The sequence below is a fragment of the Prionailurus viverrinus genome, chromosome B4, assembly GCF_022837055.1.
Source record: "Prionailurus viverrinus isolate Anna chromosome B4, UM_Priviv_1.0, whole genome shotgun sequence".
NCBI classification, from domain to species: domain Eukaryota; kingdom Metazoa; phylum Chordata; class Mammalia; order Carnivora; family Felidae; genus Prionailurus; species Prionailurus viverrinus.
In genome coordinates, this window is record NC_062567.1 from 138619407 (window position 1) to 138632114 (window position 12708).

Here is a 12708-nt window from a genome sequence, read left to right on the forward strand (position 1 = left end):
GTCCAGGGCTCCCAACGCGTCTGCTGGGCCCTTGCATACCAACACACCAAGTCGCCCCGGGGGACTCCCCTGCCCACTCACCCAGAGGTCCTCCAGCTCTGGCCAGGCCCCCAGCAGCAGCTCCCAGCAACCCACCCCCAACCGCCCCTGCCCAGGCGGGGCCTGTCTCCACCGGCCAAGGGTGCAGGGCGGACCCGGGACCCTGGGGCCAGGGAGAGGGCCCGACAGGGGCTTGGATGCCTGGACACCAACCCCCTTGACCCTGAGTCAAAGGAGACCCCGACACGGGTGTCCTTGCCTTAATCACCCTGCAAGAGATAGAAATCCAAAAAATGCCTCAAATCAGCCTGAAAAGTGGGTCAGAGATAAAACACACACACACACACACACACACACACACACACACACCCTTGTGGAAAAGAGCAAGAACCCATGGAAAGTGCCACTGCCCCCCACCCCCGGGGACGCCTGCAGAGGGACCAAGGAGCCTGACACCCGCACACGGGTGAGCACGATCTCACTGCACCTGCTTTTGCGTTTGTATCATTTCACTTTGGGATTCATGTTTGAAATAGTAACAAGGTAATGAGCAGCTGAAGAGCGGACACCACGATCCCATTTTTATAAACTCCTGGAGGGGGAGAAGGAACAGACATATTGTACCTGTGTTGTAAAACAGCTCAAGAAACGAAAAGAGAAAAAAAAAAGAAGCCACAAGAGCCCAGGGCCCCTTGGTGCTTCACCCAAGCAGGCAGTGGGGTCCCAGAGGTCCCAAACGGTGCCCTCTGCCCTGAGCAGCTGGTCACCGCCAGCCCTACCCAGCCCCAGGTTTGGGCCAAGGCACAGCCACACCCCGCTACGGGCCCTCCGGGACGCTTCCAAGGAGACGCCCCAAAAGGTCAAAAGAGCCCAGGCAGGAGAGTGCTGCCTGCTGGGGGTCCCAGGTGTGGAGGGACCAACCACCCGAGTGACCTGGGACTGAGGAGGCTCCCAGGATGTGGTGCTGATGCCCAAGTCCTGGGCAAGCAGGGCAGATGGTCCCCCTTCCGGTGGGTGCAGAGTGGGCCGCTCCCAGGAGGTGGCCCGGCGGAGCCCCAAGGAGATGGCAGGTGCCAGCTCCAGCAGGGGGCAGGCAGGAAGAGCCTCCTCACCTCCCTCAGCCCCGTCCCTGACCCCTGCCCTGAGCGTGGCCCAGGGAAGGGCCCTGGAGGCCAGGCTGGTTTCTAATGAAACCTTCAGAGCAGCACCCGGGGTGGGGGTGGGGGTGGGGGTGTCTGGGGGACGGCCTCACGGGGGAACGATCTGCCCTCCTCCCTGACACCCCTGCAGCCTGTCCCAGGTGACCAGCCAGGCGCCAGGAGGCAAGAGTCCCTCCAAGTGATGCCACTAACAAAAAGCTCCCTCTGCTCAGACTCGGACCTCCAGCATGACTGGGACCAGGAACAGGACCGGAACCAGGACCGGAACCGGGACCAGAATCAGGACCAGAACCGGGACTGAGACCAGAACCAGGACCAAGATCAGGACTGGAACAAGGACCAGAACCGGGACCGGAACCAGGACCAGGATCGGGACAAGCGGGCCTGGGGGAGGGGGGGGGAGGGGGAGGTAGTACAGAGCAGTCACTCCAGGCCACCAGCCACCATCACCAGCAACCTCGCAGAGCCGCTGTTCCGGGCTCAGGTGGGAGTACTGGGGGCAAACCCCAGCTCCTAACTCGACAACAGACCCGGCCCTTCCCTGACCGCAGCCTGGGCCTTGTCCACAGCGACATACCCCCCCCGCCACCCCCCGCTCCCGACAGGCTCTCCACAAGGGCCGGTGGTCCTGGGGGAGCTGCTGCTGGTAGAAAGCGTCTGTCAGACACAGGACAAGACGATCAAAGGAAGACATTTTATTTTTTCAAGTTTCTATGGAGATGTTACAAACAATGGAGACTGAAGGGGGGCGGGGCGGGGGGAAGACATTTAAAAATTTTAAACTACCAGTTTAAAATAAAAATATGATTAGATAAAATAATAAATAATGCCATCCATGACAATTTTAAGATGAAGGCATGTCACGTGCCTCAATGAGGTGGCCGGGGACAGGCTGCTGGGACCCTGACCCTCACCTGGCCTCCGGGCATCCTAGCGATGCCCGCCCCGGCATCCTAGCGATGGAGGAATGAAATGGCCACACCGTCCAAATCTTGACTTTATTTTTTAATATAAAAACCGCATTTTTGGAAACCCACCCTACCTTTTCCCCTAACATAATGCTTTACCTCTTAAAAATAAAAATAAAGTACTAATTCTATATACATCACATGTACCATACAAAAATGTATCCAAAGTTTCTATTGCTACCAAAGTGTTCTAAATTAAAACAAGTTACAGAAAGCCCCTCATTGTAAACAAAAGATTACAAGTTACAAAATCAAAGAACACACAGCCAGAGTCATTTACACAACAACCAACACATCCTGCTCCCAAAGCAAGTCGAATCTGTATGTGCCTGTATAAAAATGCATATCAATATACTTTTGCAAATTTATTTTTCATTATAAAGCAAATGAATACACTTTCTACAATAAATAACCCGCTGGAGGCACACCCGTGGAAAGCTGGGGCAGACGGGCGGAGGAGGCGGACGAGGACGGTGAGGACGGCGACACGGGGGAGGGGCGGGGGGGTAAGCGCCTGCCCCAGCCCCCACAGGGGGGGCGGAGTGTTTTTGGTGATTTGCAAGTGATGTACACAGCATAAATCTATTCTCCACCTCTTTCCACAAAGTACCATTCAAAATAATGTCATTTTCTTTCTTAAAATACACATTTGTCATTGTAAATTTACATCCCGTCTTATTAAATAGTGGTACTCCGTGTAAAGAGTATGATTTACAAAATTATTAAACATTCAAAAGTCTTTAAAAAAAAGCTACAGATCAAAGAAAGTGACGCAGGTGCAGCCTCCGGCGTGACCCGTGCCGGGCACAGGAGGAGCTCAGCAGACGCGCCCGCGCCATTCACAGAGCGCCCAGACGGGGACGGTTTCACAGAGAACTTGGAAATAAAACCTGCCCTCCCCGGGGAGGGAGAATTAAAGAACCAGGCCTAGAGATCAGAATAAGTTAAGTCTGGAACAATATACACGCATATACAGCTTATCCACACTATGGACAAGGCCACGGGAAGGCGGGCAGGTCAGTCGATGTCGCTGAGGTCGCTGGTGGGCTCCCCGTGCACACGGCTCAGGTGGCTCATCGCGCGGTCGAAGGCGACCCTCACGGCCTTCCTGATGCTGGAGTTTCTCCCCTCCATCATTTTCAGTTTGTCTATGGTCTCGTCCATGCCGAGGGGGACCATTTTGGACTTGGGGAGCCATTGCCTTTTGAAAAGAGAAAAGCCGGAGTGGTCGGAGCCGTCCGCACAGCTACTCGGACGCACATGACACGATGCCCTGGCGGCTCCGAGCCCCCAGTGGGGAAGAGCAGCCGACGTCAGGCGCTCAGCGGCCAAGGGAGGGAAGAGAGGCTCGCGCCCTGGAACCCGCACCCCCGCCCAGGGCGCGGCCCCATTGGCCAGCCCTCATGGGCCGCAGGACAGGGGCACGGCCCAACCCTCCTGCCAACCCCGGGAGAGTCCGGGGGACTCGGGGAAGGCGTGAAAATCAAGTCGTCCCCATCAAGTCGTCCCCACCTCTCATCCACAACACTCCCCACAGGGCCACTGGATCCTGGAGGCTGGCGGGAGACAGGCGCCACCCAGCAGCCTTCCACGCCTTCCCTGAGTGGCCACCGAGGGTCATGCGCAGGAACGCTGACACACGCACACGCTGCAGGTGCACACACAGAGTGGGGGTGGGCAGGGGGCCCGGCCGCAGGGCAGCCGACGGGCCTCGGACCAGACAAGGCAGGCACAGGCCTCCACGGGATCTGATCGGGAGCACGGCACGGGGCAGAGAGACACGGGGCGCGGAGCGCTGGTGGCCGCGCGTGGCCGCACACACCCAACCCAGCCGTACTCGCCAGCGCCGGGGGTGCCCAGGGCGCTGGGAGGGCCCGCGCCCCACAGCCGGGCCCCCACGGCCACCCACACCGGGTAGCCCTGCTTCGGGCACAGCAGGGGCCGCGATCCTGGGGGCAGAGAGCCTACGCCGGGGTCACCAGGGGCCCCTCATCAGCACAGCAAGCTTTCAGACCAAGAAACGGGGACACGGGCCACGCGCACCTCGTGAGCGCTCAGGGGGCAGCACCGGAACCCAGGACCGTCGGGGTCTGAAGCAGGGAGGGCCTCCAGGCAGGGCGCTGGGGTCCGGAGCCCACACCCCAGAGCAGCGTGGGGACCCACACACACAAGAGGCAAAGAGACCGGGCCGGGCCGGGCCGGCAACAGAACCCCACAGGCCCGGCTATTCGCACGCGGCTCCGTGAGAGGCTCACAGGCGGAGGGGGACGGGCCCCCCGTGGCCTCCGCACGGATGCCCTCGGCCCACGCACACCACACGCGCCCCACGGCCTCTGAGCCAGCTCGGCACCCGGGCACCCGCACTCACCAGCTTCTCTTGTTGTCAAAAAAGAGAACGAGGAACAGCCTCTCGTCAGCCTTGGTCTGCATGTGCTCGCCGACCTTCAGCACGTCCAGCGGTGGGGCCGGGATGGTAACCCCGTTGTGGTGGCCAGGCACGCGCGGCATCTTGGGGTCGATGATCTGCCAAGGGAGGACACGTGTGGGTCACGTTTGAGAGCCCCCCACCGTGCCCCCAGAGCTCTCTCCCCCGGCTCCGACTTGAGGTGGGTTCTGAAGCAGCCCTCCCAACACCAACGCCCTGTGCGGACGGCTCTCGGCGGGCGCTCACGGGACACCTGTCCCACAAGGGCAGCGGGACAGCCCCGGACCTGGGACAAAGGCCACACCGCTCGGTGCCCTGGCTCCCCAGAGGGCGGCCCCACGGACCCCCACACCCAAACCCCACACCCCGCAACCCCCAGGCTCACCAGGGCCGGATACGAGGGGTAGCCGCTGCACTTGGCCCACACGACTTTCAGAGGCTCGAGAACAGAGGCCGCGGCATCGGAGGAAATCCACATGCTCTTCTGACCGACCTCTGGGCAGAGAGAACGGGCGCCGTGAGGGACCAGCCGGCTCAACCACGGCCCGGGGCTGCCTCCTGCAGTGAGAGCTCCCCCCCACTGACAAGCCATCACCAGCCCGTCCTTGGTGCTCCTCTAGGTGCTGGAATTGGGGGAGCCACCCCCCCCCCCACGGTCCCACATCCGGCTGCAAATGACAGACGAGCCTCACGTCGGGTGCGGGTGGCCTGCACAGAGGAATGGAGCATTCCACACAAAAAATGACAAACCGCAGGATAAAACTTTCACTGTCCCCCTGTGACCGCTGTCCCCGTTGGGGATGGGAGAAGGGGAGACTCGCACAGACACCCCAGGATGGAGGCCCAGGGAGTGGGGAGCTGAAGCCCTCCCGGCAGAACGGCCCACACCACGGCCACCTCGTGGAGACGCGGACACGGAGGGCAGGCGGGCTCACCTGCGGCGATCCTGGCCGCCTTGGCGTAGTTCCCATTCTCGATGCAGGAGATCAGCTCGCTGCGGTCCTCCAGCGTGTGTCTGCGCACCAGAGCGGGCTTGCCCCGGCCGCACTTGGGTGCGCTAAAGCTTTGGGAAGAAGAGTGGAGCAGGGTCACAAAGCTTTGCCCCTTCCCCTCCCTCCGGCAGTGGCCCCAGAGCCGGGCCCTGCAGAAGCCGGGCCGAGGGCCCCACAGCGACCCACACGGAGCCCCGGTTACAAAGAGGTGTCCACGGGGCAGACGGGCAGGGCCGCGCTTGCTACCCTTCTGATAAGGGAAGACTTGGGGAGGAAAAGACAGAATAAACGTAACCACAGACTGAAAATCTATTCATTTCCTCTGTGGTTACACTTCCTATTTCTGGTGAAGAGGCACAGGGCAGTCCCCCAGGGACGGGGCGGGTGGGAGCGGGCCCCCCAAGCCGTGCCCACCTGGAGTCACAGAGAGGGCTGCTGCTGGACGAGATGCTGGACTCCGAGGCGCAGCGTCGTCGGGGCGCAGCTCTCCTCCCCGGGGCGCCCCCCAGCTCCTGCTCACTCTGTGCGCCCCCAAAGCCATTGGTGAGACCTGCAACACAGGCACGCGGGCCCCTGAGCTCAGCACCCCGGGGCCCACGTCGCGCCACAGCTCTCCCCGTCTGCGGGCCCACGGCGGTTCTTCCCTGACCCCCCAGCCCCGCGGCGCCGACGACACGGGAGACACCCGAGTGCTTCGCAACACATCTCCCTCGGCGCTCAGAGCACCCTGGTCTGAGGGTGGTGCTCTTCCCAGGAAACAAAACGTCCGACAGGCCCCACAAAGCTAAGCGCGTGCGGTGACTCCTCCCCAGACCCGCAGACTCGCCTGACCAGCCCCCGCCGCGGGGGGACCGGCCCCTCCCGGGGCAGTGACGCCACCACCAAGAGCGGGTTCGTTCGCGGGCGCATCGCCAGGAACACAGGAACCTCAAACACCCGAGACCCTCCAGAGCAGAAATCGCGCTCTCTTTAGCCGGGGCCGCCCTCATCCCAAAGCACCGCAGCTACCAGCACGCGGTGGGGGGGCGCGACCCGGGGCCGAGGCCACACGTCCGGGCTTCCTTCCCACAGCCCACGGGAGCGAACAGAACCCGTCGACTCACGATCTGGGAAGTGTCTGAAACTCAAGGCACGTCTCAGAGTCCAACCACTTCCTCCCAAAAAGCCCCTCCAAAAAAGCTCTCAAACGTGACCCACGCATCCGTCCACGCGTCCACGCGTCCGTCCACGCGCCGGGATGGGACGGGGTGGTGACAGGGAGCCGGGCCGCCCCCTCCGGGTCCCACAACCAGACAGTCGTGCACGTTTCTTTCCCCAAAAAGAATCCCGTTCCCACACTTAAAAAAATTTAAACCCAGTTCTTCAGAAGTTGAGGCCAGATTACGGGATTTTCTCATATGCCTTACGTGCTTCTCTGGGTTTTCTCAGTGACAGAAACACATGTTAAACAAGGGCAACGAACACACTCTGACGGTGGCTAAGAAATAAAAGCGCGAGCAGTGGCTGAGCGCGGCTGCTCAGACTGAAGCCATCTCCCTCCACTTGTCAGACTCAACAGCACCCGCTTTAAAGAAAACTTACTGTTTTTCACTTTTAAATCTAGTTCACATTTTTCTAGCAGAAACTGTGGTCGGCTGGGGGTGCTACACTCGCTTGTGGAATTTGGACATTCGTGGGCCCGTAAAATACAGCAGTTGAGCAGAGGGCCCAGGGCCGAGAGCCGGTTCCAGCCACACTCGCCAGCAGGCCGGGGGACCAGAAAGAGGTAGAGCGACCCCCAGGGTCCCCCAAGGCCAAGAGGTCTCAGGAGACGCAGAAGGCGGCAGGTCCCCAAGAGCAGAGAGACCCCAACTCGGAGGCAGGCAAGTCAGAGACAGCCCGCCCAAGCCAGACACACCGACAGAAGGAGGGAGCCCAGGGTGCAGGATCCAGGTCCGAGAGAAGGGGCAGCAGTCCGGAAGGCGCGTGTCCAGCACCCAGAACCAGTGAGGCTATGAGGATGCAGCCTGCGCCCTCAGGGGAAGCCCAAGGACGTCACCCGACTGGCCGGTGCGGACACACCCTGTGGCAACCAGAAGGCACAGCCACAAGGCCACACCTCTCGCAGCATCAACTTGGAGCTGAGGCCTAGTGATTCTCGATGGCCTCACTCCGCGTCTAAACCCCCTCAGCCTTCTAGGGGCAGCTTCACTTAGGCCGGCAAAGCTGAGCCTTTCCGAGCAGAGCTGGCAGGGGGGTGGGGGGGGAGGGTGGGGGGGGTGGGGAGCGGGGCCCGGAGGAGAACAGGTGCACCAGGAAGAGTCCTGCAGGGGGCCTCTTCCTGTCCTGCCGTGATCGCTCGGAAAAGCGAGAGGACGAGAAGGCGGCACCCAGAGCGCACCTGGCAAAGGTCCGACTAAGGCCGGGAGCCCGAGCAGCGGCAGCCACGGCCAAGGACGCCCGGCACCCACGGAACCAAACCACAGAACCTGGCACCTGCACGGCATGCCTGGCGAGAACCAGCTGAAGCCACTCTCCCCACGCGCCGCTAAGGGGGAGAGATGAAAACGCGGCTCAGTGCTCGGTCTGAGAAACCAGAGAACGACCACGTCTCCCTCGACCTCCCTCAGGATTTAGGAGGACACGCACATCCACGGTGACTAGTTACTACACGCGGTTCTTCCCGGTGCCCAGGAAACGTCACCGAACACCCACTAAATAGCAGGCACCACAGACAGGCCCAAAGCAGCAGGCCTCACGGTGGCCGGGGTGCCCCGACGCCTCCCTGCCCCCTCACTGGCCTCGACAGGCCGACAGGCTCCCTGTGAAGACTCCTCCTGCTGGCTGCGGCCCAGGGAGCCCACCGCCCCTCCCCTGGAGACCCTGCAAGGACTTGCAATGACATCAGGTTCTGGGGGTCAGCACAGAGACGGGCCCACGGATCATTTGCAAACAGCAGGCATCCATACGGCGCCTGAGCCCCAGCCTAAAACCTGCTTTTAACGAAACTATTTCAACAAGAAGTCATTTTTTCAATGGCGTAAGTCAAACTGGTACACTACAAAAACCAAACTGAAAGACAGGTGGCCATCTGGAGGAGGCCAGTGCCCCCGTAGCACCCGGGCCTCATGAGGACCTCTTAGGAGGCAAAAGACACGCTGACCTTCCCTCTCTGCCCCACAGGCACCACACCCCGAGCCAGGGGGGCCCCGGCCCGGCAGCTCCCCACCCAGTCGAGGCCTTCCCAGGGGACACCTGGGCTGGGCCGTGTGGGGAGGGGGGGCCCCAGGGGCCTCCTGAGACAGCCGACCAGCAGTGCCAGAAGCAAAGCCCTACAGAAAGCTTCCGGAGGACGCGAGCTCTGCTGTGAAAGGCTCACATCAGCCAGGTGGCAAGAAGCCGCTGGCGGCTCCCCCGGCGAGAGGCAGCCGAGACCCACACCTGCCACAGCCTCGCTGCTCCGTAAGGAACCTTGCGGCTGGCACCCAGTGAGAGGCCGAGCGAGCAGGGTGGGCCGCGCTCGCTGCTGTCCACTACGGGCCACGCAGCGTAGACACCAGTGATCTCCCCGCCACCACCCAGGCTCCACCTGGCTCCCCAAACAGGACGGTCGGGGATGCGACGCAGGACCGGCCTCAGAGGCCGGGTGGGCACGGTGACCGCACTGGGCCTCCTCAAGCGCTGGGGCCATCCGTTAACCTATTTCTACATCTTTATTTTCACTACTGGTGACAGAACTGCATTTCTGTGCATCTGTCAACCTTTCCGGGAAAACACGGCAGATAAGATGCCAACCACCCTGCTTTTGCCTAGACCAACTCCTCAAAGACACAGCCGTGGCAGGGGAAGCTCCCACAGGACACCTCCAGGCCCCACGGGCAGGACTCCCGCTCGCTGCGGCAGCAGTGGGCACGGGCACGGTGACCAGAGTACCGAGCTGCCCGGCTCGCTCAATTCTCCCTGAGGGCCGACCAGCCGGCAGGAAGGGAAAGAGAGAGCGAGGGGAGGGGGGAGGCCAGGTAGAAACCCAGAAAAGAAAGATGCTAACGAGTGAAGGAGGCTTCACACGTCCTCCAGCTGGGCCGCGTGCCTCGCACAGGGTCCCTTCCTGCGCCCGTGCCCGGCCCGAGACCCCCGGTCCTTTCGGGCCGGTACTGTGCCTGCCGAAGGCGGATCAGAGTCTCTGTCCATGTAAGTCATCGGCAGGTGCCGCAGGCGAAGCACCCTGCTCCGCGGCCGCCCTTGGCATCGTTCACACCTACCCACGGGGCGGGGACGGGCAGGGAGGCGTCCCTGCCAGCTGCAGCCAGCTCCAGGAGGGGCACCGGGTGGCTCCTCCCGGGGCGTCTGGCTCGGACTTACAGGAGGGGGTGGGCAGGGTGGGGCACATCTCCTCCACGTGTTGGTGTTTGGGCTTTTGTTTGGAAAAAGGCTGAACGGATGCTTCCAGCTCCTCCACAAGAGTTAAGTGACACACAAGGGTGCAGCGATCTTTCTGCGTTCCAAAATGACCACTTAGCAGAACTCCGTCCGAGGTGAACAAGAGAAAGTAATTAGGATCCAAAGAGTGAGCTACCCAGCGTGTTAGTAGTTAGAGTGAGAACCTGGAAAACAGCGAAAAAGCCATTTAGTCTGACCAGGGGCGCCGCGCTGAGCAGCCGAGGAGGAACGCGACTCCCTCTCGGTCTCTCTGCGTCTCTGTCTCTGTGTCTCTCTCCTGGACTGTCTGTCTCTCCTTGTCTCTGTCTCTCTCCCTCTGTCTCTGTGTCTGTTTCTTTGACTGTTTTTTGTCTCTGTGTCTCTCCCTGTCTCCTCGTCTGTCTCTTCTTGTCTCTGCCTCTCTCCTTGTCCCTCAGCCTCTCTCTCTCCTTGACTCTGTCCCTCTCTCTGTCTCTCCCACGCACACACACACCACGTGCACGCAGCAGGAGTCTCAGGAGCAGAGACCAGAAGCGGGAAAGTGCCGGCCCGGAAGCCCGTTCTGGGAATCACAGAAGCGTCAGGGAAGAAGGAAGCGGGGGACGGAGCGCAGGCCTCAGGCGACGTGGCACCGGAAGAGCGGAGTCGGGGGCTCTAACCCCGGCCCGCGGTGCCGCCCACGGCTCGAGAGCAGGGAGCCCCCGGGGGGCCGAGTGTCTCCAAACGAAGGGATCTGTGTTCACTCTAACTCGGAAATCTTGCGGCGTGCTGTGGGACGCCAGAAGAACCCCTACAAGGCAGAGCGCACGGATGAATCTTTGGAAAAATCACAAGGTTCAGAACAGTTCGAGTCCTCAGATGGCGGAGAGCGCCGCTCGGAGCAAGCGATCCGGGGCGCGCAGAGAGCACGGAGGCGGAGGTGAGGTGGAGCCAGAAATGGGAGCCGGATGCGCAGCGTCAGGCCCGCGTGCGGAGCAGGTCCTAGTGCTACTAAGACTCCCGGGCCGCACGGGAGGGCGACAGGGCTCATCCCGTATCTACTGCCAGTCTGGAACAAGAAAGCAAACACCCCCGTGTCAGTCAGGCTCCGGACCGCGGCCGGCTCGCGGACGCTCCTGCGGGAGCCGCGGCAGCGCCAGAAACCTGCAGGGCCCCGCTCAGAGGCCGGCCGGCGGAAGGAGGGGCGCTCCGCGCCGGTGCCCGCGAAGCCCCCCCCCCCCCCCTGGCAGCGCGGCCGCAGCGGGACCCGCCCCGCCACACGAGGGCGGCCGCGGGGTCCCCGCGGACCACTCCCCCGACGGCGCGCCCGATCCGGCAGCTCAGCCCCGGGCCCGGCGCGCTCCCGGCTCGCCTCCTCGCGCCACGACCGGACCCCGGTGCCCCCCGCACCGCACCGCACCTCACCGCACGCGGGAGACGAGCTCCGTCCGCCGTCCACGAAACCCCCGCGCGGCCGCACGTTGCTCAGAAACAAAACAGGCTTTGACAAATTATTTTCAAAGGACCGGCTTGGTATCCACCCATCCAAATACAAGCACGTGAACACAGAATTTCCATAAAATTAGTTAAAGATGCAATCAAGATAGAATTTATAAACCATCACTTGGGCAACAAAAAGAATTCAACCGTGCACCACGGAGTAGGAAGCGCGACCCCTCGCCCGCACCGGAAACCACGCTGACGCCAGGGCGGCCAAAGGCGCTCCCGCGTCTCGATGTGACGGGTGGACCAGCACGCACCCCAGGCCTCGGTCTGCGGCGAGAGCCCAGAGGACAGGCACGTCCAGTCCCACCTCCGGGAAGAGGCGTCAGAGGCACAGCCAGCGTCCCTGCACGACGCAAGGGTGACAGCGGTCTAGCGGAACTGGCGGGGCCTCCTCGGCTTTCATCTGGAGGGGACACGGAGGCTGTGCCAGAACAAAGGCCGCCTCCCTCAAACCCAGCACAGGGGAGACCCCGAAAGAGCCACTACCGCAGCACGTGAGTGGGAACCTCCCGGTGAATTTGACAGATTTAAGTTACAAAAGCTCAGCAGCGACGCGACCTCGCGTCATTTCCGCAGACAGCGGTCCTCTCCCGACACGCACCCACAGAGCCACAGAACAGTGAGAAACGTCACCACGTGCTTTGAGCAACCGCCCAAAGGGGCGCCTGGAGCCCACGGGCAGGCCCCTCGCAGCCCCGGGCGCGCGCCACCGGCACCCCCCGCGCACGTCCCTCCGGGCGGGCTCCAAAAGCCAGACGCCGCCGCGCACGCGCCATCAGGTTCCCGGGGTGCACGGGGCGTGCAACGCGACCACGCCGGGCCGCCCCCGCCCCCGGCCAGCCCGTGACGGCGCCACCTTGGAGGACGCTGCGGCGTCTGGCTTCTCGTCTGGGGATAAAGAGGCCCCTGGACGGTGGGCTGAGAACGAGGGCCCAGCCGCTCCGCGACACCCTGGGGGAGAGAAGGCGGCGCCGTGGCGCTCCGTGGCATTTACCTGTGTCCAGGCGCTTTCCCGGGGACCCCTCCTCCACCTCGGAGTCGCCGCAGGTGCTCCGCGACCTTTTTCTTGGCTGCAGAAGAGTCTCCAACCTCGGAAGGACTACAGACAAAAAGGTTTTGGTCCCTAGCTGAGGAGAAGTTGGCTGGGTTTCAGTGTTCTTGGCAGACTTTGGGGGGCTTACACTTTTCGATTTGCAGAAGAGAACAGAAGTGCGTCTGTTTACATCGCTTGATGGCTCCGC

The 12708-nt window shown here is 62.1% G+C and overlaps 1 protein-coding gene across 1 annotated transcript in view; it reads right to left on the minus strand.

Annotated features, from left to right (window-relative positions):
* Positions 1-1879: 1879 nt before the first annotated feature.
* The window catches only part of BRD1 (bromodomain containing 1), a 39491-nt gene continuing 28662 nt past the window's right edge, over positions 1880-12708 (minus strand). The window contains 6 exon segments of the mRNA XM_047866373.1: positions 1880-3368; positions 4536-4690; positions 4978-5087; positions 5528-5655; positions 5999-6134; positions 12462-12566. Of these exon segments, the coding sequence (XP_047722329.1) occupies positions 3185-3368; positions 4536-4690; positions 4978-5087; positions 5528-5655; positions 5999-6134; positions 12462-12566 (818 nt within the window). The 3' untranslated portion in view covers positions 1880-3184.